This window comes from Tubulanus polymorphus, chromosome 8 (genome assembly GCF_964204645.1).
Source record: "Tubulanus polymorphus chromosome 8, tnTubPoly1.2, whole genome shotgun sequence".
Lineage (NCBI taxonomy): Eukaryota > Metazoa > Nemertea > Palaeonemertea > Tubulaniformes > Tubulanidae > Tubulanus > Tubulanus polymorphus.
The window spans coordinates 10,633,376-10,660,081 of record NC_134032.1 but is presented as its reverse complement, the minus strand read 5'-3'; the positions used below and the strand labels follow the sequence as shown (position 1 = coordinate 10,660,081).

At 40.7% G+C, this 26,706-nt stretch overlaps 3 protein-coding genes across 7 annotated transcripts in view; all 3 read right to left on the bottom strand.

The window, feature by feature from the left end:
- LOC141909557 (uncharacterized) overlaps positions 1 to 3,661 on the bottom strand; it is a 34,381-nt gene extending 30,720 nt beyond the window's left edge. Inside the window, exons 1-4 of one of the 5 annotated variants that reach the window (XM_074800004.1) lie at positions 3,565 to 3,661; positions 3,125 to 3,259; positions 2,908 to 2,979; positions 1,068 to 1,408 (exon numbers count right to left, since the gene is read on the bottom strand). In XM_074800004.1, the coding sequence (XP_074656105.1) occupies positions 1,068 to 1,118 (51 nt within the window). In that variant the 5' untranslated portion in view covers positions 1,119 to 1,408; positions 2,908 to 2,979; positions 3,125 to 3,259; positions 3,565 to 3,661. Of the gene's footprint in view, positions 1 to 1,067; positions 1,555 to 2,907; positions 2,980 to 3,124; positions 3,260 to 3,564 lie in introns of those variants that run through there. The other 4 variants (XM_074800007.1, XM_074800005.1, XM_074800008.1 and 1 more) reach the window with 4 other exon arrangements.
- Positions 3,662 to 5,416: 1,755 nt separating this feature from the next.
- On the bottom strand, positions 5,417 to 16,125 carry LOC141910148 (calcium-activated chloride channel regulator 4-like). The gene is made up of 12 exons (XM_074800870.1): positions 15,567 to 16,125; positions 14,366 to 14,663; positions 12,587 to 12,888; positions 11,851 to 12,099; positions 11,143 to 11,367; positions 10,530 to 10,716; positions 9,610 to 9,722; positions 9,082 to 9,309; positions 8,438 to 8,711; positions 7,339 to 7,512; positions 6,872 to 7,150; positions 5,417 to 6,735 (listed from the first exon to the last, which is right to left on the bottom strand). Exons 1-12 carry the CDS (start codon positions 15,795 to 15,797, stop codon positions 6,155 to 6,157), a joined length of 3,141 nt encoding a protein of 1,046 aa, XP_074656971.1. The 5' UTR covers positions 15,798 to 16,125; the 3' UTR covers positions 5,417 to 6,154.
- A 7,894-nt stretch (positions 16,126 to 24,019) lies between these two features.
- Positions 24,020 to 26,183, bottom strand: LOC141909691 (nicotinate-nucleotide pyrophosphorylase [carboxylating]-like). Its single transcript, XM_074800265.1, has 3 exons — positions 25,338 to 26,183; positions 24,632 to 24,763; positions 24,020 to 24,396 (listed from the first exon to the last, which is right to left on the bottom strand). The coding sequence occupies exons 1-3, from the start codon at positions 25,893 to 25,895 to the stop codon at positions 24,175 to 24,177; spliced, it is 912 nt and encodes a 303-aa protein (XP_074656366.1). The 5' UTR covers positions 25,896 to 26,183; the 3' UTR covers positions 24,020 to 24,174.
- Positions 26,184 to 26,706: the final 523 nt, after the last annotated feature.

Below are 26,706 nucleotides of genomic sequence, written 5' to 3'. Positions count from 1 at the left end.
GTACCGGGAACTAAAATACGAATTCACGTAAAACCGGCTTTTTCTCATCCAAATGAATTTAAATTTACGCGTGGCAGCCAACTGTTTAAACTTTGTGTCCGGTTTATTATGATTATTGAGGAAGTTAGAAAAAATGTCGGTTTACGAGAAATGTATGAAATTGTGGTCAATTCATCCTGGAATCTAATTAATCGTGCGTATATATATATATATATATATATATATATATATATATATATATATATATATATCCGTACAGCATTGTTGTATAGTACAATGTTATTCGAAAAAATCGTGAACAGCAAAACCACAGAATGTTTTATCACAAGAGTGGGCGAGTTTTTCAGGACCCAATCCCACTGTTTTGCGGTTTTAATTTGAATTAGAGGGCCAACAGGTAGTTCCGCAGTCAGTTGGGTTCGATTCGACTTTCTTTCGAAATTGAGCGGGTTAATTCGACCCTGGACCCAGTTCTACACAGTTGCCAGGGTTTAATTTGAATCACTACTGGTCCACAGTAGTGTGGGTTTAATTTGACTCGGAGACCCTGCTTTGAAATTGAGCAGGTTAATATAACTCTGAGCAGGTTAATGTGACTCTGGACTCAGTTCTACAGTTATGTGGTTTTTGATTTGACACAGGACCCGGTTCCACAGTAGTGTCGGTTTAATATCACACAGGACCCAGTTCCACAGTTGTGTGGGTTTAATTTGACTTTGGACCCGATTCTACAGTAATGTGGTTTTCCAGTTCCACAGATGTATGAGTTAAACTTGACTACAGATTAACGATTTTACAGATTTTATAATGACTCTGGATCCAGTTCCATAATTGGGCCTATATAGGTTTAATCCAATTCCGTATCATGTTTCACGGTTTTATGTATTAAATTTGACAGTCGGATCCAAATCGAGCGAGTTTATTGGGCCAAATTCCACAATTCCGAACCCTTCGCCCTAAACCTAATTCCATCGGTATGAGTTTTTTGAAATTTCACTTTCATCGATTCAAAACAAACGTACTATAAACATGTTCCCCCTTTGAAACTGGGGTGATTGTAAACATACCTTCAACCGATGCCAACGTTGTCGACAGCAATTATCACAACCGAAATCCATAACCGTAATTAAAACGTAATCTAAAATGAATCGATTTAGTCCTATAGTCCGATCAACTAGTAACAAGTCTTCTTCGTCAGACGGAGAGAGAGAGTAGTGAGAGTCGACTCTTACTGCTTAGACGTTCGACGTTCTGAATGGATCTCGTCGCGTCGTGTCTGAATGAATGGAGAACTCACTCGCCGCAGCCAGGCGAAGCTCAGTCGTCTAACGCATTAATAGATACAGGGTGTAATGTGGCCGCGTTGATAATGAGATCGCACAGTCATATTTTCCTAGCAGCAGACGCGCTGAAAACAACAATCACCGCTTGTACTGTCAGTGTACTGGTATGTTTATAAATAAAGCCGCGCGCTTGAATTTTATCGGGCTGTAATACGTACGTAGAATTTCGTTCTATAGACGACCGCCTGCCCGCCCACCTACTGCGCGTGAATTCATAATCATGAATGATAGGCCTAACGGGTTCGTCTTCGATTCAATAACAATCGGGTCGATGTCGATGAAATTTCGTCCGTTATGGTTATTACGAACGATAAATACCGCAAAAAATTCACGTTTTCGTAGAAAAATATTCATATCGAAAACGCTGACAGATTGTACGAATTCTCACTGATTGTGAAATAATGAAATCCCAAAATTCTATCGACAAAAAGAACTTATAATCCAAAATTTTAAGTACCCGATCATTTAAAGGCGCTTTGTTTACAAAAAATGGTACAATTTCAGGGGGGAATCTATCTCTGACTAACGTTGATCTCAGTATTTCAGAGTTAATGAGCGAATGTTTTTTATTTGAATTCATAATTCATTTCGCGAGGCAAAATCCTCACCAGACACATTCATGCATAATACACTCAGATGCTCTAATTATTTAGGAAATTACGGAAGACACATCGCGCGGAGAGCAGGTGATGACAGGCAGTAGTAGAATAATAATGATATTTCTTTATTTCTTTTTACAATAAGATTTTTACAATTTTATAAATACAGCATCAGATAATTTTTAAAATGGGGAAAGGACAATGGGCTAGCCAGGAGGCTGTACTCATAATGGAAAAACTAGCGTTATTTCTAAGCTCAACCAGAAGAGAAATACTCTTATAACAGATGCCTGATTTATGAGCGAACATAACATGAGAAATATAGGAAGTACGTGTAGATAACAGACAAAAGGTGACCACACAGCAGCGCGGTGACGGTTTTACCTTCCTACTTACCGCAGACAAACATTTTTACTCTCATCCTATTTTGTGGTCGGTTGTCGGACTGTCGGAAAATATCCGATGTGGTTTTTTAGATTCGAGAAAATATGGTTCGAATCAGATGAGAGCAAATTATCATGAGAAAACCTAAACAACTAGAACAGTTTTCACCTCAGTAAAAAGCCTTAAAGATATTTCTACTGTGAACCTGTGAAAAAAACCAGGGCGGATCTAGGATTTCTTCAAAGGGGGACGGGGTGTGGGAAAAAGGGCAACTACTTTTCATAAACAGGACTGTGCGAGCACTGAAGGTGGAAAGACTGTACTACAGCGGTCTGGGCCCTCCACCAAGAAATTTTGGAAAATCTACTGATTTTAGTGACTTTTCAGGGCATCCTTGGACTTCTTTCCTACATTATGGCAACTGTGAAACTATATAAAAAATGTTTCAAAAAAATTGGCCCAGAAAAAAAGGCATCTGGATCCGCGCCTGAAAACCGGGAGCGCGAGTGCAAGGGGTCATCTGTGAATTTGGGATTATCGTTGCTACAAAGACTCTTGTGTCATGTAGCGGTATATCTTACCTTACTTCGGAGGCATCAGACTCCTTTATGTTCTGCTCGATTCATTTAACCAAATTCGATACCCGTCAAAAACTGGAAGCAACAAAAATGAAAACATCAAGAATATGTCCACAACAAAACACTGACGAAATCTATTTCTTAAGAGATTTTTTGTCTCAATGGGATCATTTGTTTGCGGGAGGTGGGTTATGTCTGATGCATATAAGTAAGTCTTTACCGGAGGAGGGGGTCGTCGAATGATTGTAGGTACTATCTCGATTTGAAAGACCTGTTGCCCAACATCTGCAACGCTAAGAAGCAGAGGCATCCAAGACACGTAAGATCGCTAATATGTCTATTGTACCAGGAATTCCTGAAAGAAAGTGAAACCACAAACTACCGATCCAGCAATGCGACGATAAAAATCGGAATTTACGTAATAAATAAATGGTCCCTATATAGTTCCAGTTTTCTACATATGTTGATATAAATGATGACATTTATCGTTAGAATTTAAATCAATGGACTCATGATTTACGCAAAAACAAGCATTACGCAATACCCGCGGCCGCAACGCAAGCCCCCAATAAAAATGTCAATTCGAATTTCGAAGCAAACCCAGAAATTGTCGACAATTCAAACGATAATTAAAAGAACTTTTAACGCTAATCTACTAACCATTTAATCCTCATCAATTTCAGTTAATGTTTTAAGTCTAATCCGAGTAATTTCAGGCGAATTAATTCATTGTTTTCGATAGCGGTTTTCCCCGTCATTCATTTCCGCATAATTCGCTTACCAGGGCACCATCCGCAGAGGGCACCACCATCCGGTGTTTATCCGTTTATTTAATACGGATGCGGTGAGGGATGTCTCCGGTTAATTAGGAGGAACTCCGCAGACTGTCACCGTTCAACCCAATAATTTGGGGGCGAACTTCATTCATTTTTCGATGGAAACAAAGCTTATTTCCAGCTAGATTCAATCAATTCTAATAAATCGTTACAGAGACCTTCTAACGAGGATCTATAATCCGGAATAGTGGTGTTAAGGACGCCGTGAAAGGTGTGGTCGAAAAAACTTCCGTTAAAAGGCCCGCCGAGAGAAATCTGACTTTGCCTTCGTGGGAACTCTCGGATCGTAGAGCGACGGAGGCAACCACTGCAAGGACTGGGTGAAATTTACAAGAGTCAGTCATTAGGGACCAAGATCCCTGGCACGAGGAAAAAGAAAATACAGAAGGCGGAGTCTCTTTGGCCGGCGAAGACTGAGACACGGAAGATGGGGAATACGTCTGAGCCACCACCTCGGCAGGCGTGAAAGCAAAGAGAACCCAACAAGCTAAAACTTCGCCACGTCGGGATGCCCTTCGCGATTACTTTTGTGCCCTGCCAAAAATCCTCGCGCTGCTCTTGTATTTCATGCATTGGATATGGTGGCTAATTAGGGCCATGTAAGAAACATTTTCCGAACGATGAAACGAACATTTTGACAGTCGAGTTCCCTTCGAAACAGACGCAGGAACGAAGGTTCGCTTCTGCTTGGTGATTTTCGCTTTTGTGCGACATAAAAACCGTAAACGATACGTGGCGTGGCGTATTGCACGAAGTTTTCTTACTTGGCCCTATTCAGCCACCATAAATGTCCCTGCATCGTTGAGATTTTTAAAATTTTTGAGATTTTAAGATCCAATAAAAAATTGACTCTCTTGATTTTCTGATATAAACTTTCGAAGTCATTTGTAAATAGTGTTTCTACCAAAATTGACCAATTGAATCCTTGTAAAGATCTGCCTTGTACTGCTTCGTAGGTTCTTATTTCGGTTCCGCAAAGAATGTATGCATTGCACTGGCTCCAAGAGGCTACATTGGTAACACCATATACATCTCCTAAAGTCCTCACAGACGTTTGCAAAATCATGGCAAGTACCACATTTGTGTCGCTCACTATGACAAACGAATCTATATCTTTATTTTTATTTTCAAGTCTGAAAAAGTAATTGAGGCGCCCCTGGTAGTCAGATTTGGTGGTCAGCGGAAGTGAGAGCTGTACGCGAGATCGCTGATTTCAATGGATTTCTGGGGCGTACAGGCCAGAATACCTTTTTGATTTATGCACCCCTCCCGTGAGACGAGGATCTGTCATCCGGAATAGTGGTGTTAAGGACGCCGTGAAAGGTGTGGTCGAAAAAACTTGTTAAAAGGCCCGCCGAGAGAAATCTGACTTTGCCTTCGTGGGAACTCTCGGATCGTAGAGCGACGGAGGCAACCACTGCCAGGACTGGGTGAAATTTACAAGAGTCAGTCATTAGGGACCAAGATCCCTGGCACGCGGAAAAAAGAAAATACAGAAGGCGGAACTCTTGCGCCCGGCGAAGACTGAGACACGGAAGATGGGGAACACCTTTCGCTGTCCCGATGATAAAAACAAATAAAACCGAAACGATTTTGCTACATAAAACATAATTTCATACAGTTAATAAGATATTCGAGAAACATCTTTTTCAAAATTATAGTGTTATAGGTTCACGATGCGCCATTTCGTTATTCTTGTAGACAGCGATGACAGACAGACAGACGAACAGTTTGGCACTAATTATACATATTACACTAAACTTTAATCGAATGTATGTATTATTCTGAAAGTCCAACTCGCAATACGATTTTAAGCCCGCTATAAGTTAAAGACGTACAAATTGTTCACATTCTATGTCTCATGTAAGTGAAGATACCCTGTAAATCTTGAGTAAAATAATTTCATCTGCGCCACACAACGACGCAAAAACGCTTCCGATATGACGTCACGGGCATGTGTTACAGGGCTTAAGTAATCTCGCCATTTGTGGATAATGTTTTCACGATTAAAAAAGAATGACATTTGACCAAATTGGGCAATGATCTCAGTTCACGGTTGGGTCAAGTATTAATCGATTAATCCTTGTCATAATGCCTCGATCTTACTGTCACTGGTAACTCGTTCGATATATGGCTCCTCAACTAGGTCAGCGCCTCATATTGTAAGCTTATGCAAACCATCTGACTTTTTCAACATTCAATCTAAACGCCATCCACACGAACAATTACGTTGTACAGAGCTCCATTCATACTTCCCCTAGTGTTAATGTAATGCCCATCAGAGGGCACTACAGGTTATCTGAATTCGAGGCGGCCCCACCAGTCAAATTTACATATCACAGCTTTCGTCACAATTACGTTTTCATATACCAAAAAAACAACAACAACGCGGAAATCACTATTGCTTCTGTCGATCAGACGGTATTCGCAACGTCAGGCGTAACCGGGTCAAGGTCGCTAGTGTTCGTCTGCTGATAAATGTAACTACACGACGCCGTCAAACTTCCGGTTTTGCGGTAGTGGAATATAGCGACTAACACCACGAGTACGATAATCGGAAAGAACAATCCGAGCAGTAACCCGGCCGGATTGTATGGGTAGAATTCCAATCCGCGGAATTTGTGAGTATTTTGTTCAGCGATTTTCGACTCTAACGCCTGGTAGCTGGCCTCGATCGATGTGCTGTTCTCGGCCATGTCGAACACGGCCCGGATATGGCGATATAAATCGGGAACCGAACCCAAACCGACCGAGACGATGTTCGAAAATTCACCGACGTTTCCGGCGTCGTCGACCGCACGAACTTTGAACGCGTGCGTCGACTTGACGCCGCCTACGCGTCGTACCTGTATAGTCACGTGTTCCATTTCGCCGGCGATAGAGGGCGCGCTGAGGTTCCCTTCGAGGATTTGTTCTGGCGACACTAAGTTCGCGCGTGAAGAGTTTTTGTATAAATGTTGGAACGAGTTTCCGGTGTAAATCTCGTACTTTGTGGCTAGAAATTAGAAAAGAAAAACAAATAATTCTATTCAAATAATTGGGCTAAAGAAATGATACCTCGTTTCTCCGTCTACTAGCTCTTATCAGCTAATTCTCACGAAAGTTTTAAGAAGTGAGCACCGGATAGTTACCTGTTCCCTGATCGAAGTCATCGCCTGTAGCCGTCCACTGTAGTCTGACTGTACTGTTTTTCTCCGACGTCTTTATCGCCATCAAATCCGTTATTCTGGCCGGCGACATTTTGTCTTTATGCCCGTCGGGCATCCGTTCCAGCCATTTGTCCAACGATAGCGGTTTGGTTACTTTCCTCGAAGTTCCGTCCTTTACTTCAAACGCCCCCGGGGTCACCACCCTACTGGCGTTCATTTGAACTAACTCGTACCTTTCTATTTTGATGATAGGCGGCAGCACTGGAATAAAATCTCTTATTTATTTGCATATTGATTCAAATGAATAGGTATCTTGAAGTAATTGCTGAAAATCTATGAAATAGGTCATCTACCTTTAACTACAAAAAGCAACCTGAATTGTACTCTTAAACTTTTCAGCAGATTTTAAACTTTTTAACATATCCCAATATACTGTTAGGCCTACATACCCGGGTTATCGGGGTCGACCTTCTCCGGCGCTGAAGGGTAGAATTTAGTCGTTTTCATAACGACAGTTCCGTTAGGCGGCGGCATTGCCTTGATACTAACTCCGTAACGACCCGTACCAGTAACATCCGTAAAATATCTGGAGTAAACTCCGTCATATTTCGTTACATCACCACCTTAAAAAGCCAGAGTATTACAAACGAATTAATTACAGTTACATCTTCATCTTCAAAAGTCACAAGAAAATGCAGTAAAAAACTGAGCAATCGACCGTAGAACTATAAACTATTCACAAATGCAAGATAAGTATTCAGTTTGAACAATTTATTGATTGATGATGGTTGAGCCAGAAAATTCTCTGTAAAGATATTCCTCATAGAAAATCAATTTTCTGTGAGATAACAAAAACTATTCAGAAAGATATTTTGAACATTCCGTGTCATTCTTATTTCCTAATAACCTTTTCCTATAGAATTAGATTTCGGTATTGATATATGCTCATTGTGATCGTGGCACCTCTGCAATATTGTAATCATCATTTTAGATGATCACCAGCCTCTGGTAGAGAGAGTACTCGTCAAAAGGCGAGTCCTTACCGATGTTCTTTCACAGACCACTAATGCGCGATCTTCAGATCGACCAAATAGGTCAGATTTAGACAATTATCTGGTACAAACAAGTTTGGCACGTACGACTAAATGTCACGTTATTGCTACGCGATGATGGCTCCGTGGGCTCGATTCTAACACGAGATTTTTCACTGAAACAGTGAGTAGGATGCATATATTTCCTAGGAGACTTTTTACCCTGAAATAGGGAGGATCTCCTCTCTATTTATTTAATTGAGTGATTTGATTAAATTCAATTTGTAGGCCTACGTTAAAAACTCACAACACCTACCGCAAACAAAACACGGGGTTTGATTTTAGTTCATTTAGGATACATTTTTCTGGGTGATTTTTCCCAGAATACATGTATTTACATTTTCTATCACCAGATTCTTTTCAATGTTTTTTTCTTGTGCACAGGAAATTAATCTCATTTTTGTAGATAATTCCAGCGAATTTTCTGGCCTGTTTTATTCTCACGTGGACAATTTACCATTTCCGTCGTCTCTCAGCTGTAAAACCAGGGGTTCCTTGAACGGACGTTGTATCTCGGCTTTCACATCCATGCCCAGCACCGGTCGGCCACCTCTGGTAACTTCGGCGTAGATCACCAGATCCGGCGGCCATGTTGTTTTCGTCGTCGACAATTCGGTTTCGACGAGAACCGTTTCCGCGTCATCGCGACGTGCGGTTGACGTCACGGTTATGGTGATTTTCTGACCGATGAAAACTTTCGGGTTCTGTACGGATATCGTCCACTCACCGGGCTATAAAGATGGAACAAGTTTAAGCTGGCTTCAAGGATTTTTTCCCGTTACAAAATAATTATATAGTAGTAGTTAGCCATTGAACAAAATTTCAGAATTGATGATTTATGAAATTTCTAAATATGGAAAATGTTCATTTACATGTCCGGCCAAGAAATCTTGGACAATGTAATAGACCAATGAAGGGTTTACGGCCACGGTTTGTGTTGGCGTGAGATTTGGCGAGCGGCAATCAAACCATGGCAAGCGAGGATGTGGGCAATATTAATGGTAACTTTGCTTACAACGTTGGATCTTATATAATCGCAACAACACAGACGTAGTAATTCTATTAATCTATCAATCTATCAATTCGTGAAATCTATTCTACCTCAGCCGGGTCCGGTACCGAGCACCGGATCGAGTAGAAATCCTTCTCGTGCTCGCAGCTTTTCAATTCGACGACGTAGCCAGACGGTGACGTGATGGTCACGTGTTTCGGTTGCATGAAACGTGAATATGCCACCCAAATAAGGAGGTTACGACCGTCTGCCCGGTCGGCGGTCACGACCTCCTGCCAGAGCTCTTCGGAATAGAGGACCTTCGATTTGACGAACAACTATAAATACGAAATATACAGAAATGTGTCAAAGAAACTGCTAAATACGTAGCACAAGATCTAGCACAACTAAACTCGGTTACACATTTCGAAGTCGAGTAAGGGTTAGTTAATTTTCAAATATGTTTATGAACACTGAAAATGTGGAAATGCTAAAACGTAATTTGCTGCAAATTTCTTTTAATGCAGAAACATTAATTCCGACATCGATACGATGTCATTTCTTACAAAACGTTTTCTTCATTGTGCAAGAACCTAGGATTTAGAAATCTACAGCGGCCATTTTGGGTGACATCATACCATTTGAATTTGCCCATCCGGGTCATTGTTTTGCGTTCGTTTGGTTAAATCAACGAAGCCTTCCATCAGCGCCACCGAGTCGCCTTGATTCCGATCGAAGAAAAACATCCCACCTAGAAGAATTCCGATGATTCAAGTAATTGAAATATAACACGTAACGTGGAAGTTTGACTCGCAATTACTTAAAAACTAATACGGATAATTGAAAACGGTAAAAAGAATATAAGACCACATAAAGGTGTCTATTGATCCTGAAAACTAAAAGAATTTAGATTAAAATTTGTAAGAATGAGATGAGCAATAATTCAAGTTGAATTATCGGGAAGACGATATCAATGTTTATAACTTCACCAGCGCGCATTGTTGCATTAACTTCATGATTGAGTAATATAATTTAAAAGAATATCAGCTGAGTTCATCGATATTTTCATTTTGTTTCTATCTTTATCCAATCCAGAGATATGAACGAAATAAAAGTATTAAACGGGGAAAAATTGGAACAAAAAATTCAACAATGCGGACTCGGCGGGTACCCAAAAATGGCGCCTGGAAACTGTAAAAAGGCTTATTGCAATAGCCTACTAACGGTTTGTTTCTTTTTTGCTGCCAACCTCTGAAAAGTACTATCAGCAACAAATTGATTTTTTTCAGTAGGCCTAATATTTCATTGAAATATGAAAGAAAATGTTCAAATTAATCAGTAAATCAACAGCAAAACCTCTAGTAACACCTTTCATATTTTTGTATGCATCAAACAAATTAAATCAGTATTTCCAGTTATAAAACAGAAACAAATACTGAAAATCAGGAGCAGTTGGTGGCTCTGTAAGACCCTAAGGAAGTTGAAATATTTTTTTTTCATTTTCCCCATAAAATGAGTATCACTATTAGGAATAGAGGGTCTAAGGGTCAATACTAACCGGTCGTCTCGGCGAGCATGCGCATATGGGAGTCGGCAGACTCGGTGAAGGCAAACGAGTGAACTATGACCCCTTCCTCAAGGACGTCAGGAAGAACGGTTTCGACGAGTGGGTCGGTGTTCTCAACTCCGTCTGTCAACAGTACCAACTCGGAACCGCTTATATCATCGTGTTTATGACGTAATAACTGTGAAACATAAGAAATAGATACTGAACATTTCAAAAAGATGAAAACATGATTTATGTAAATATCGGTATTACTGCCACAGCACGGGCCTGAGACCAGTCAATGGGCAAATAATGACTAAATGGAAAAGACAGTCTTTGTCACTTATAAACAAACCAACTTTTGAAACTACAACATCAGCATTTAACATTAGGCCCGTAGATTTGTGCTTCCGTTAGATATTTCTAGGTGAAACTATCGAAAATGTACAAATAAAAAAAAAACGATAACTAAGTGAAACTATTGAACTTTTGAAAAACTTCATCAGCATTTATCATTAGGCCCCGTAGTTGTGGGTTTCGGTCAGATATTTCTAAGTGAAACTATCGAAAATGTACAAATAAAAAGAAACGATAACTGACGATATCTACGGTTTCGTTGACTCACGTTCATCGCAGAGCGTAATCCGCTGCCGATACTAGTGGCTCCCCCTGGCACACTGGGTAAAGACGCGAGTAAAAGTTCGCGATCTTCCTCCGAGTTGATTACTCGTAGTGAACTCAGAATATTCGACAAGGCGGAAAATTCGACGATTCCGATTTCGCTGTTGTTTCCTGCGTTGCGGATCAGGAATTCTGCTGCTTGGCGCAGTCTGATGAACTTCTCACCACTCTGCGAAAAGAAATTGAGAAGAAAATCTTTTTATTCATGAACTCGTACAGAAAAATGGCTGCCTCAATTTATCCCCCCTATCACAGCGCATTAAATGCTTACATGAGCCCCCATGCCCTCATTTAATTCTCCCTATAGACACTTTCAGAAAATATGGCTGTAAAAACCTTATCACATCATCAATCCCCAAGTGACATCATTAAATTATTACTATAGACCCTCATTCCAGAAAGATAGCTGCCTACGAAAATTCCCCTACGACATCAAAAATACCCAAACCTCCTAACCATTCCTGCTGCTTTTTAGGTTCGTGAGGGCTCAAATACGATATATAGCATTAGAAAGAATCAAAACGAAGAATTTAAGATTGTGTTCAGCAGTTGATAACGAAGAATTAAGTAATCAGATGCGATATCTACCATTCAACAAATCTAGAACTTCAAATTGTGCTCACAATAAATAGCGCGCACGAAAGTGTTTTACCTGCATACTGCCCGACACATCTACCACCAAAACTAACGGGTGCATTTTATCCTTCACGATTCTGAAAGTCGGCACTAGGTCCCGCTCGTCGAGGTGTCTGGCAGGGTTACGGTTGCGTTTGAAGTCGTCCGTAGTGAGCATCACCTCCCAGGAGCTGCGGTGATTACACAATCGATTCTGTTTACTGGGAGCCTCGACGTTGTGTAATGTGGACGGGTTCGACGGATCGTTATCACAAAACTCCACAATCTGGTTAGAAATAGGATGTAAGATTTTTTTTAAACATCTCTGAAAATAGTCAAATTTAGATCTGGGCCAAGTTCTACGGGTCCGGACCCCATTACCATTGTTTCGAATCCCGATTTTACATCTATACCCCCTGCTTCACTAGATGCGTTCACACAACGAAATTTAGACCGGTCTTAATTTGGTCCGGTCCAATTTAGACCGGACCAAGCGTTCACACGGACAAAAAAACCGTTCCAAATTAGACCGGTCTAGTTTAGACCGGTCTAAGTTCCATAGATATGGATCCAGCTCCACACTTGTATAACCAATCATATAATTTCACTATAGCCAGTCCCGCAGATTTGAACCCAGTTACATCGTTACAGATCATAAGAACAGTTTTGGCCCCAATATTGCGCAGTTGTGGCTTCAAACCCTGTTTTTTCACGTTGGTAATAGTTTTGATTGGTCAACGGTTTGAGCGGGTTTCATTGGTCGCCGTATTTACCTCATTAACATATTGTCTGTACATGAACGAACCGGTGACTCCTGACTGAGGCGAACTGAGGAATGGATAAAACTTGCATCCGGTGTCGTAGGTTCCGGTGATCGGGTCGACGTTGCGACAAATACTGCATTTGATATCGGGCAGCAGACACTTGATGATTTCGCCTTTGATCTGAGACGTGCAACGCGTCGCCTCCTGGGTTTCTCGTAGATTGCTGAAGTAAAACTCGTAGTTCGGTTCGTCGCCGTACTCGTCGAAAAGGCCCCATCTCAAGTGGGCCCATTCGTGTACCAGGACTTTAGCTGCAGAAAAATGATACCGATGAATTAGAAAAAGATCGTCCGCAAGTAATTGAAGTATATAGACATGTGCAAATGAGACGCCGCCTCTGTTTAGCCCTGTATAACATCAACAAATCGCCTATAGAGTGTTCAACGAGGAAAAAGAACGCCACGTACGTATGTTCCCAGGACGAGTTAACCGTTGGATGGTTGGCATAATGACAATTGAAAGTTCATTGTTATTATGGTATTTATCGGCCGGTTATCTTTAACCAAATTTTGAGCACATGGCCCCTGGATTACGAGAAAAGGGATCTCGTTATTATAATTTTTTTCACAGAAAAAAATAGATATTTTCTCTTAATCCACCGGACGCTCCCTACTAATATGGCCGATTAACGACATTTAGAGAACAGGTTCTGCAAGAATACCCGGTAAGTGTAGTGGTTGCCTATAAACATCGAAAAGTGACGGGGTATGCCAGGTGAGCCCATCCAGCTCACGGACTATACGAGGTCGGTGACCATTGCCACCTTAATACTTCAGTTAACAGTTCTTCATCAACGTAAATAAAAGTTTGTTTAATCATTTTTGTGTTCAGTGCATACGTAAATAACAACCTGCAAACCGAGTTTCATGTTATTCTGAATAACACATAATTTTCTAGAGTGTTTTTAATAATGACTTATCGTTTTATCTTCACCACCACAAGAAAATAGTTTTCGAATGTCTGCAGTTGAAGACATTGAACCGTGTACAACATCTTCGCGGAACATCGAACCCCACAATAGATCATTTTCCGAATAGCTTTTCGTCGTTGTTTAACTAAAGATTAATACAATCTAATCTGCGTCCAAGAATAGAAACGCAGAAAATCTCACGATGAAAAGAGGAATTTTCTGCCTAATCGTCGTACACGGAAGTTGTGTATTATCTCGACCTTTTAAATAGATTTTCCTCGTTGTTAATAATTAATGTACGATTTAATTTGAGAACATTGCGACGTTTTCATTTTCCAAAATGCTTATACAGCAAAAGAACTAACTCAAAGTAAACAAAGAAATAAAAATCTTACAAAGGGTGTAACTTTAAGTTACACCCTTTGTAAGATTTTTATTTTTTTTTAATTTTTATTTTATTTAAAAGAAAATGTGTTACAGTGTAACACATTGAATGTGTTACACTGTAACACATTTTCTTTTGGTAAATCCTTTTTTCCTGAAATAGCTTGACCAAAATTACATGTTTACACTACCGCAATTCATACCAATTAACCATTTGTTAAAATAGCAAATGAATTAATTCAGACAGAGGAGAGAAAGTAGATTTTCACGAATTTTGATAGATTTGAAAATAACTTTTTCTCATGAATAGGGATTAGTCTAAATACCACTACCAGTCGTTGTTAGCGGTTCCCTGCGGTTGTTTGTAGAACGACGGCTAGGTACTAGACTAAGATATGGATAAAATTGAATTTTAAGAATTTTGCATTGCGTACCTTGCGGGCCGAGAGTTTTTACGTAAAGTGCCGGATTCAGGAAGAAATCCGGTGGAATGTTGATCAGTTTTCCGGGTTTTCCACACCCGCGGAACGTTTTCGTATACGGCAGTCCGTGAGTTCCACCGCCAGACGGCGTTTCGATGACTACCTGCGCCCTTTGGTGTGATTCGGTGGATACTTTACCGTAATCGGGCCGGTCGGACCAGTTCGGCGGCACTAGGATCGTTATCTCTTTGAAGAAAGCTCGCTTTCTCGTCGCCTTGTAAAGTATCTTCGAAGCTTTGGTGAATTGATCCTACACACAATTGAAATTATCAAGTTACTTTTAAAATAATGATTTTCTATTGCCAGGGGCCGGTTCCATATATACTTTCATGGCTTAGATCATCTTATTTCTTAAGCCAATCTATGAGCTCAAGACCAGACTTAAGATTTGTAACCATTCTTGGAATGAAGTCTCTCGACTATGGAAGAGGCCCCAGGACCAAAGTTCATAAAAAATCGAACTCCTAATTCGATTTCTCCATCAATTCAGTTAATCAATCGTTTTTTTGTGAAACTGGACCCAGCAATCGGCTGGTAGCTATGTTAAATGTACATGCTCGGTTGCGCGGAGGTTTTCCGAATCGATGTAATTCTTTCCGCACAAATAAACGAGTTAATCAGACAAACCGATATAGATCCGAGAATAGCTAATAATCTAGCTATATGGGGAAGCAAGGATGGTTAATAATGATTATTTGCGAGCAGATGCGGTAGATCTCGTCTGTTGTGGAGGACAGCCGAGCGAGACTCGACGGCAACCCTAGGCCTTAATCGGTCGCAAACGCTTGAATCACCAGTTCCGCAGTAAGTTGTATGGAAGAGGCTGAGGATGCAGCTAAATGAAATTGTAATTGACCTACGTTGACTGCCTAGGCCAACGTACACGGCAGGGAAAAACCTTTTTGAATTATGAAATTTTTTTTTTATTTATTTCGCTATATCGGGTGCGTTTGGGCTACACAGTAAGAACATTATCAAGATTGTTTCAAGGTTGTTTCAACTCAATAAAACAAATTATTTGATTCATATGTCTTGAAATCATTGAAAGTGTTTTTATAAAGTTATTTTGCGATTCAAATTACAGTTAAGGTAATTTTGAGCAACACTGGGCCAATTAGCGGCAGGCAACATCCCACGTGACCGTCTTACGTACCTTGATCGCATCCAGCAGAGCCTGGCTTTCCGTGACGTCGCTATGGATGGAGATAAGTACACCGCGGTAGCCGTTGTTTTCTAGCGTTATACCCTGACGACTGGCTGCGCGGACCAGTCCGAAACAGAAACAACAGGCGACTAACAACAAGCAAGTTGTCTGACCGACCAGTCCAACCGCTTTCATCATTGAGCCGTACACACATGATATCCTATCACTTAGATTCATCATCCAAAACACAAGTTGGAACTTGTTTAAAGAAAACGATTATCGGGAATAAGTTATTCCTAATGAATTCACGTCACGCAAATGGGATTCGAACTTCCCCGTACATTTCCCGTCCGCATAGCGAAAAATCCACAGAAACTTTGAACGATCCGCCGATTGGCCGTCCACATATAGTCAGAAAATCCAGAATTTCTAGAACAGTTTTTCACGCCACGCTACTTTTATCGTATATTGTCGTTGCACCTAGTAGTAATGTAAAGAGAACCTATATGGTCTATAGGGCGTGGAAAAATGGATGATAGGCTTATCACGCATTACGTGTTGAATTCATTTTCGTACACCCGCATATATATCACTGGTTCAGTGTTTAATTGAATTTTTAATTGAAAGTAAAACATCCGTCTCTAGATAATTGTAGCGCATATCTATGAATATATTCATATGAAATTAATCCCACGTGATGTTGCGTCCGTTGAAACCGAAAAGCGAAAGTTCGATCGATAAACAAGCAGACGATTTCGCCCGCTGCGACTGTCAGATATCAGTCCACCAATCGCAAGCCCGTTTGAACGTTATGCGCCAATTCGAAGAAGAGGACAGGAAGGTTTGACATTTGAAGTAAAATTGCTCCGGGTGCCGCGCACTTTTTGCACACGGAATATCATCAGTTACCATGGAAACCTGAAAGTAGAACAAATCTGATTTATCGTCAGTATATTGGTATCGCTACGCGCTGATCATAGATATCTACATATTCATATATTTGTTCATCACCAGACGCCTTCTTTTGCAATAATTTCCCGGAAGTGTGCAAGCCTTATCGATACTCTGAGCGAGATTTTGGGCCCACTTCCGGTTAAGGGAACTTTTCGAGGCTGCGCACCACTGCGAGTGGAGTGCGGTAACTATAATTACGACTCCCATTTCCACGAATTCCAAAAAACCTTGATAAGCTTTGTCGAAATTCGTTCATCAGATGGACGGCTAATTACCAGTTAACAATGCCGACTTTCTTCGACCCAATTAGCACCATCTCAGGGCATCGTTGTCAGGTCTGGGGCTTCTTTTAAACTTTCATACGGGGTCAGTCGAAAAAGAACCGTGTCGACCAAGAAACCCTGCAGCACTAGCACGATTTGGACCCATAATGGACCCTTGGACCATTCAACGACCACTGGACCACCCCGGTTACAGTGAAAGTACACCCACAACACCCACCTTGTATCTGCGAGGAAAAAGCAGTTTACATATATCCCTCCCCCGCTACGTATTCATACCTCGTTATAAATATATATATATGTGTGTGTGTGTGTACTGTTTGTATAAGTATCTTTGTTGTGTCTATTAAGTGTAGATACTGGCACACCTCCTCCCCTAGTTCTAAGTGTGGCTTATCAAGTACAAATTGGAAAAACTCACTTTCAACATTTATCTAGCCGTTCTTTCGTTACAGAATTCAGTATCTATACCTGGGCTCAGTCTCTCCCATTTGAACATATCTAGGATATAAGAAGCTGCTAATGATAGCTGCTCATCGCAAATTTCTTATTCTCGACTATTTCAACGATCCGGTGAAGTGACGATTAGTTGCTAATAGTGGCAGTTTGATTTCAACACGGTTGTGCGGGTGTAATTTGACTCTGGATCCAGTTCGACGGATGTATGGGTTTAATTTCATACTGGATCTATTTCGACGGTTATGTGGACTTGACTCAGTTCCCAGTCCCACAGTTGCGTGGGTTCAATTTCACTCTGAACCCAGTTCCACAGTTTTGCAGGTTTGATTTGACTCTGGGTCCAGTTCGTTCCAGAGGGGTGTGGGTTTAATTTCACTCTGAACCCAGGTTCACAGTTAATACATGTATGCGGGTCTAATTTCGCTCCGGATCCAGTTCCATAGGAGTGTGGGTTTCTTTTCACTCCGACTCCGGAAAGTCCATAGAGTTGTGCGAGTTTAATATGTCCCTCGATGCAGTTTTCAATCATTGTAATATACCGCCAGTCATTGGCATGTTTTTTTTATAACTGCCTTTGTTTGCCGGTAGAGCGGGATCCCAGGGATCTCAGTCGCAGACGCTCGGGGGAATTACCCGTATGTAGTCCCTGGGACGGTATGATTCAATAGTCTGTAGGTTCGTGTCTCATCATTTGTCATTCGAACTATAAATGTGGCCAATGCGCCGAACCCTGGGTTAAAACGTTTTTCTATCGTTGACAGCTTTAATCCGGAGAGCTTTCATAGTCACACAAGATCATAAATCTTTAACCATTTTTTTTCGGCGGCGCTTGATGGCGCAATGAAATTAGTCCCAGACGAGTATAGAAGTGTCGCTTAGGAACATGTTTTCAACGGGGAGGCACATACGTAATTACTTAAAAAAAAAAATTTACAACCAGTGGCATCGTGAAACAACCCCTTATAGACACCAATATTGTTCACATCAAATTGATTGCTTCAGAAAAACACTTCAAAAGAGCTGGCTTTCATAGAATCCCGTCGTGTTATCGTCAGACATTCTTCCAATTTTTCCAGCATAGCCACAATATTACCGATGTGATCCTTCTAATAATTCCAGGAAGGATGGCCGCCTCAATGAATCCATTCATTTCGCTGTTAAAGAAGGATTTATGGAGGTATAGCCACGTTGTTCAGACTGTTCCCGACATTTACCATTAGCCCAATAGATTCCCTATCCATCGGGTCTGATTAGATTTTGATCCCACTGGGAGAGCGGAACCGGGGAGTGTTCGTCCGTCGTCGAACAAAGAGCTTACCCCACAGGCTTATCATCTTTACCGACGACAAGCACTCGATAGCCAGAGCAGAGTCTTCAGTTGTTCGTTTGTCAGTGGCATTAAGGAGTGTCGGCAACGATATCGATCCACGATATTGAACCAAGAGACGGTATTTCAAATGTGAGCGGTCGATGACATCTTGGGCCCCAGAAACCAATTCCACATGCTTGAGCGCTCCCCAAGGACAAACCAGTGTCAGCCTCAAAAGTAATTGGCCTTGGGGGTATGTGGTGAGTATGAATCAGTATCCAGGCATTCCACCTTTCTCGTCAATCTCCAAGCTCCAAGCTCTGAATGAAAGCTTCAGTGCACCACACGGACACAGCTCTGAACTTTCAGTGACATTTTCGTACGACTACAGTGACTCAGTATGTCCTTTAGCAGAAGAATACGTATTCGTCTATTCGTAAAAAAATTGCGGATTATATCTTAACGCGTACATAAACAACCGTCACTGCCTAGCCTGTGCGGTAAATATGCTTTCTATACAAGCTTCAATGAAACGAGAATTCACGACCTCAGTTAGATTTAGAAAGTCATTCTGGAAATTTGTTTAGAAACTCTTTTATTAACATAATGGTATAGGGTATTCATTTTCGTGAAATAGAGCATTTTGACGCCTTCAATCTTGCTTTATTTGTTACCCCAGCTAAATGGTCACCGCAGCCAGTGACTCAGGCAGGCTTGGATTTCTAATGGTTAAGCCGTCTAGGAGGCAAACAGTTCACGTTTGGACAACTGTGCATTTTATGCACATTTTTGAATGGAGAAAATCTTTTTTTTTGGTAAAAAGAACTGCCCTTTCTAAGTCCCCAGCTAGACATAAACGCGTGTCAATAGATTAGCCGCCAACATTTCATACACAACTAACCTAATCATCAGGATGCAATTTCACAGACTGGGGTCGGCCTACGTATATAGCGGCAGAAATTCTAATCTTAAGATAAAACTGGTCCAAACGTAGGTATCCTAGCGTATATAGTCTTATAGTGTACGCAAAGGTATCAATAACATGCAATAAACCAGTTTCGGTTTAATACCGAAGTGAGAATAAATGACAAACGCAATGTTAATTTTCGATTACTGCGGACATGTAATGAAACAGTCAACGATTTCAACGACACAGATAGCGTTACGAACAATTAATGCCGTGAAACTATATCGGCTGCTGTACTTACTAGATCTAGTGTCGTCTGCGGCTCAGACGACCTTGAAAAACCATCATTAAACTGTCAGCGCGCCGCCGGTCGCATCCACTGCTGCGGGTCCATTTATCATTCTATTCCTAATTATATCGCACTATAAGACTATAGATATTCCTCGTATTAAATCAGGCTTTGTTTAGAAGCCATTTTATATTTCATGTATGAATATATGATGCGGTATATATATATTTATCGCTCGGGAACATCTGGTGAGTTTACATTATCGTCTGCGACAACCGGCAGCAGACAGTGAGCGAAGCGAGGAGAGCAGGCGGCGCATGCTGCGTGCACGCGGTGTAGTTAGGTATCAGCACTGCGCTGCTCTCGCCTGGGGAGACTGAGCATCGATCAGAACTGGAAAAGCTGTGCCACTATGATTATGAAATGAAGGGTGTTTCCGCGCCGAAGACAGCTCAATCACACAGGGGCGGATGCGCAGCCCTCCCGCTAAAAATGTTCCGAGTGCCCTTTTTTCTGACCACAATTTTTTTTTGATACTTTTTTTATGAATACATTTATGTCACCATAGATACGAGCTCCGGAGGTGAGGTGACATGGTGACAAATAAATATTTCTTTTCTCGGGAACGAAATGTTTTTCCTGGGAACAAAATAATCTTTTCGGTGCTCCCAGAGCGTACATTCACACATATTTTTACTTGGAAATCGTGTACCGGTATCATTAATGTCTCCGATTATCATTGCAAAAAAAGCGTTGAACAAGACTAGATTGAAAGTTGTTGTTTATTGGTGTCGAAGTTATAACATAAAATCTCTGTGTTAATGATATCTCTGTGACTATCTAATATCTATAGTTTTCTCTGTGACCTCATTCATATTCATGTCCCTTGCCGTTTTAGCAAAGCTATTTTCAGTCCTATTCTCGAAGAATGGTCGACGTCGGAAATCCGGAACAGAGCGAAAGAGTAACGAGCGAACTATCAGTTTGGAATACCAAAACTGGAACTGACTTAATTTTTACGCATAGCTATTTATATAACACAGATTCAGACAGGTTGAGACATGGAAAATGATACAAAAACAAAGGTGACGAGTAGTGACATGACAGTGAGACAAACAACAATTAACACATTCTGACACAGACAAACAGTCTCAGAGGACAATGAGTAATAAGATGGAGACATAAAACAATAAAGAAATACAAATTATAGATGAAATATGTATAACAATTATCAGTGACATTTAGTGTGGTTAAACCGTCCTCTCCGTTCTTCTGCCTTTATCTCACTTACAGTCCCTAGATACAATAGAAAGTCTTTCGGTTCTCGAGCCGTTTCCATCAATGGCCCGACCCTGTGGAATCAGCTTCCTGGAGACCTCCGATCTAAAACATCTTTGGCGATCTTCAGGAGGCAACTTAAACATTTCATCTTTAATGAGGCTTTTACGTGAAGCGCTCCGAGTGGTTTCTTTCATGAGCTGGATTTAGCGCTATATAAAACACTTATTATGATTATCATTATCATTATGATTATCATTATCATTATGATTATCATTATCATTATGATTATGATTATCATTATCATTATTATTATCATTATTATTATTATTATTATTATTATTATTATTATTATTATTATTATTATTATTATTATTATTATTATTATTATTATTATTATTATTATTATTATTATTATTATTATTATTATTATTATTATTCTAACTGAAATCTTTTCTTTTTCGTGCAAGAAACCGTGTTTTGAAAGACGAAATCTATCGTTGATTATGTTCGGATTTCACCGTTCAGGTTCAGAATGCGTATAGAATACGTATATGCCTGTATATAAATACAAAGCGATTAGGCCGGGTTTGAACTGAAAAACCTAATGGCACGAGGGATGGGTCTAAACCTGCCCCGATGTCAGTCGGTGGTCAATACACCGCGTAACCCTGACACATTCGACTCGAACTCGAGCACGACAGCGGATTGATTCTCGTGTTATTCAGATTCGAAGAAAGAATATGGACTACTTCAATATTTTCGAGGATATTTTTGACAATTATCAGCTCCCTTCTAGACCCAGGAGGCAGTTTGGAGAAATCTTAAAGGAATTTGTACGGCGTATGACGGAAAGGAAAGTTCCTGCATTCCGTTAACGACATTGTCCCGTTACATACAAGATTCAGACTACCTGAGCGTAAGACGATTAAGGATGATTAATTTGTACATTTTCTTTTGCTATATTGTTTATTAATCAGAAATCGATATCTATTATCAGAAATGCAAAGCAAATGATGTGACGAATGGATTTATTTTCAGCGGCTGGGTGAGACGTACAAATGTAGCAGTAATGGTGGAATGTTGTCACTGAACGATTTCGCACACGACTGGTTCAGGTATAAATTCATCGCGGTTGTTATTTTTTCTTAAACCTTATTACTTTTCTTCCATTTCTATGGGATGTGCAGAGTAATTTAAAGGAGAAGAATATCAAAACGTTTACAATCATCAAAAGGTCATTTATGCTCAGGTCCGCGGGCCGGGGGAGTTTCGAACGAACCCTCAACGTAAAATCAAGTTCCGCTCATTTCCAATTCGGAAGAAATGTTTTAAGCAGAAACGTTCTACTGTTACGCATTAAGTACAATAATGAATGGCCAAGTTAACTAGTTCTATTGGTCTACTGGTTAGCACGCCTGCTGCTTTCCTTTACGCGTAATAGTACGATAAATGTACAACAAAATACATATAAAATATTCATCAATTTTGTTAAGTATGGTAGCTGATTCGGGCCATGTAAAAAAATCACAAACGTTGCAAAATTTTTCTTTGAGACGCCTAAAAGTCGTTTTATCGTGCAATAAAACGACTTTTTCTCGTTTTATCACGGCACTTCTCGTTCTATCGCGCTATTTTTCGTTTTGACGTGGCACGCGATAAAACGATTATTTTTCGTTTTATCGTGCAATAAAACGAAAATATACCGTTTTATCGTGGTTGATTTCTCGTTTTAACGCGTACAATTTTTGTTTTATTGCGCGATAAAACGACTTTTAAGCGTCTGTAAAAAAGAAATGTGTAACGTCTAGGATTTTTTTGGCCCGAATCGGCCATCATAGTTCATTGACATTGACGTTTAGAAATCACACTCAGGAGCCATCTGAGCATCAGAATTGTTAAACAATCTTACGGGGAGATCTCCCATCAGAACAAGCCGAGGTAGTCAAAAGCCCTTAGTTGGCCATGTCCGAAAAGGGTTAGGTTCAGCGTATAAACCATTTTAGATGGATTTTCCTATTTGGAGTTGGGGTTTTTGATATATCAAACTGTATATTTATGCGTATTTATTTCCAAAAACGGTGGTGGCATTTAGGCTACATTCTGAAATAACTGCACTGGGCATTTCGTATTATATTTCAGTAAAACAATCGTTGAACGTTCGAGAAGGATTTTTGACAATTTCGATGAAGATGAAAGTGGACACCTGGATGAAAAGGAGATTGATTCTTATCTGTCGTATCTTGGTCAAATCGGTAAGCGAGTGGGGACAGACGAAAAAAGACGAATCGAGAAAAGCGAGACGAACGCAGATGGCAAATTATCGTTTGAAGAATTTAAGAATTATCTTTCGGCGGAACTTGCAACGAAAGTTGATAAGGGCTTGGCAAAATTCTACAGAGAGGTTGAGTCATATGTACCCGACAACTGTTGAATTTGGCGTGGATTTGTTAAGTTTAATTACGTCATGCTACCACAAAATACTTACGAAACTTTTATGAAATAAATAAATCAATCACTACTGGTAAAATGATAATAAATATGACGTGAAACTGGTCTTACCTGTACAACACTTTTAGTCTATAGATTATTTATCTCAAGATTAATTTCCATGTTTTTTCAGTGTCTTTTATATATTCGGAAATTGGTCTGAAATATCTTGTTTGGTTTAAGCATAATAAAAAGATCGTATTGATAGAGAAATCATTGTCGGTTTATTTCTATTTTGACTCGAATGTTCGTATGATTGATACATATAAATCAAATGAAGTCAGGCATCTAATTGGGCAGATCAAGATTGCGAGGGTAAATGATGTACTGTACTACAACTACCGTTCACTTGAGTCACAACTTCGTAAGGGAGATACATATGTGCACTGTCATGCTCTATGGTCAGGTGAAGGCATGAAAGATGCAACACCCAAGATCCTTGAAACTGGCGCTTTGCCAAAATCATAAAAACCGTCTCTGAATTTTATAAATCAAAGTGTGATATATATTTCCAAATATTCGTAGGGTTACAAGTCTGTAAGTGAGATGTTTTGGGAGCACTCGTAAATCGAAGGTATTAATGACATCCAGGTATTCGGCATTCCACTATAACACCACCCTGTGAGTCCTCGATATCCAGAGGCCCTGGATCAGTTTTTCGTCACAAGAGGATTGTGCGGATCTTTCCCGTCCTTGAGAATCTTGAAGGAGAAGTCGATCGTCTGGTAACCTTGAGTAGTTTTACTAAGCGAGATAACGTCGACATGTGGACCCATATAGCCAGCTATAGTCTGTTCGGTGACACCTCCACTTGCCTCAATGATTGTATGCGGGTATTTGGATTTCAACACTTTTGCAGTTTCGTGCAAAGCCTTTTGAAATGAAAGAAAAAAAGGAGGAAAACATGAAGATAATAGATAAGGAGGCAGCTACGTACCTTGATTTCATCAGATGATGTCAGCCGATTATGCCACAGAAGGGGACTTTTGTGGAGGCTACCATCTTTTCAATATGTAAACAAATTTTAACATCAAGCGACCATCACCAGGGGAGGATCTGGGGGCGGTGGGTTCCGAGGTTTCCAGAACACCGTTGAGCTTTACTTACCGCACAATCGAAATTATCTAACATTACGATCTCACTTCCGGCTTTGATCGCTTCTTCCGCTTCCGCTAAACTTCTGCATTCGACTTCGATTTTAGTGGAAAATCCGCCGACTTTCCTGGCATCTTTTACAGCCTTCGAAAAACAAGGAACCAATGGAGTTAATAAAAAAAAAACAATTATAACTGGTTTTTCAATTCGATGAGAATAACACAAAAATGCCTTCACCGAAATATATGCAAGTTATAGGGGAATTTATTTTCAGTCATCAATAGCCGATTTCACCCAGGCAGCGTGGTTGTATCACAATGATCTCCTTGTGTACCAACTGTGGTACATCGGACACTAAGGTTCCTTAGCCGATAGGTAAGTAACTGGCCGAAGCAAACGATCATACATTGGGGTAATCAATCATCAGGACCCAGTCCTGCAGTTGGGAGTTATTATAACTCTGAGAGTTAACTCACTGAAAATGAACTGATATCAAAAACTTTGAGTCAACTCCAACTCAAGACCATCTGGAATAAGGTCTACATGATTACTTAGATCATACTCTTACCCGGGCGGGTGTTACCTGCAGTGAGGAGTTATTATAGCTCTGACTCAGTTAACTCATCGAAAATGAACTAATATCAAACACTTTTGAGTCAACTCTGACTCACGACCATCTGCAATGAGGTCCAGATAATTACTTAGATCATACTCTTACCTGTGTGATGTTACCAGCTGACCAAATATGATTATCTTTCAGCATAATCATACTGGATAGATCATAGCGATGAGTTGATATCCCGCCGACTAGTAGCGCGTATTTCTCGGGTAGCCGAAAGCCTGGGGTTGTCTTCCTAGTGCCGGCAACCTCTCCGGGCCAGTTCTGACGGACGGCCACTTCGCGCAGGGCTCGGGCGTAGGTAGCCACGCCGCTGGTGCGCGTCAAACAATTCAAAGCCACCCGCTCGCCTATCAATAAATTACGCACTTTTCCCGTGACGTAGGCCACGTGGCAAGGCGGGGCTAGGACGTCGCCATCTTCGCGTAACCATTCGACTTTGCAGTCCAACTCTGTGAAGACGGCCTCGACAAAAGGAGCCCCGGCCAGCACGCAGTCTCCTTTACAGAGGAGCACAGCGCGTTCAACCTTCTCACCGACGACGAATCCTGCATAGTCGAAACTGGCGGTGTCTTCTCTCAGCCACTGCCTCACAAGATCTTGAATAAGAACGGGATGAAGAACGTCCTTATATACACAAACCGAGCTCTCCGCCATTATAGAAGCACTGCGTTTTGGCGATAGAACTCAATGGCGTTACACAGCGTATGTGGAGTGTGTTCAACTTCGGAATTTGACCGAATATTCATAGTTCTCTCGCTAAAAACTATTGATTTGCCTGCTATCTATACGAGTGCAATGGATAACAAACAGTCCAAAGTCTTTTTATACGTGTAGCATACGCTGCCGCGCGCTGCTCCGGCGCACAATACACTATATAGTGACTACACTTACCCGCGTACAGTGGGAGAGTAGACTGGTCTACTTTCAGTTAGAGACCGGTTGATCCCATCCTCCATTTTACATTTTCGATGCATGTCAAACATGTCAGTATCGAGTTACTTCCGGGTTAAAATGGCGTCTCATCGAATAAGCGAAACTAGGAGTAATGTCAAAATCGCACTGGAATGATTGATTACTGGAATGATTGATAATCCGCTGATATTTACTAAATCTGTGAGTGTTTAAAAAGTGGTGGGATTCATCCATGGGAAATCATCCAAGCAACTTAGCAACCATTTCAGACAAGGGAAACCATGGCAACTAAGGTAAAGGGCTGTGATAAAAACGGCAAATTCATGAGATGCTCTGCTGTTTGCTGAGAGTCTAGGTCTAGCAGAACTGGACAGTGATTGTGCTTCAACACTAGAAGAAGATGATGAATGGGGAAACTATGTACCGTATTATGATATGTGAAATTATGTACCGTGTTCTTCATGTAACCGTCTGTTTAATTTTGAAAAAGAGATCGTCCAGTGTTCCAAGTGCAGTCAGTCAATTTGTAATAACTGCTCCAACGCAGCTGAAA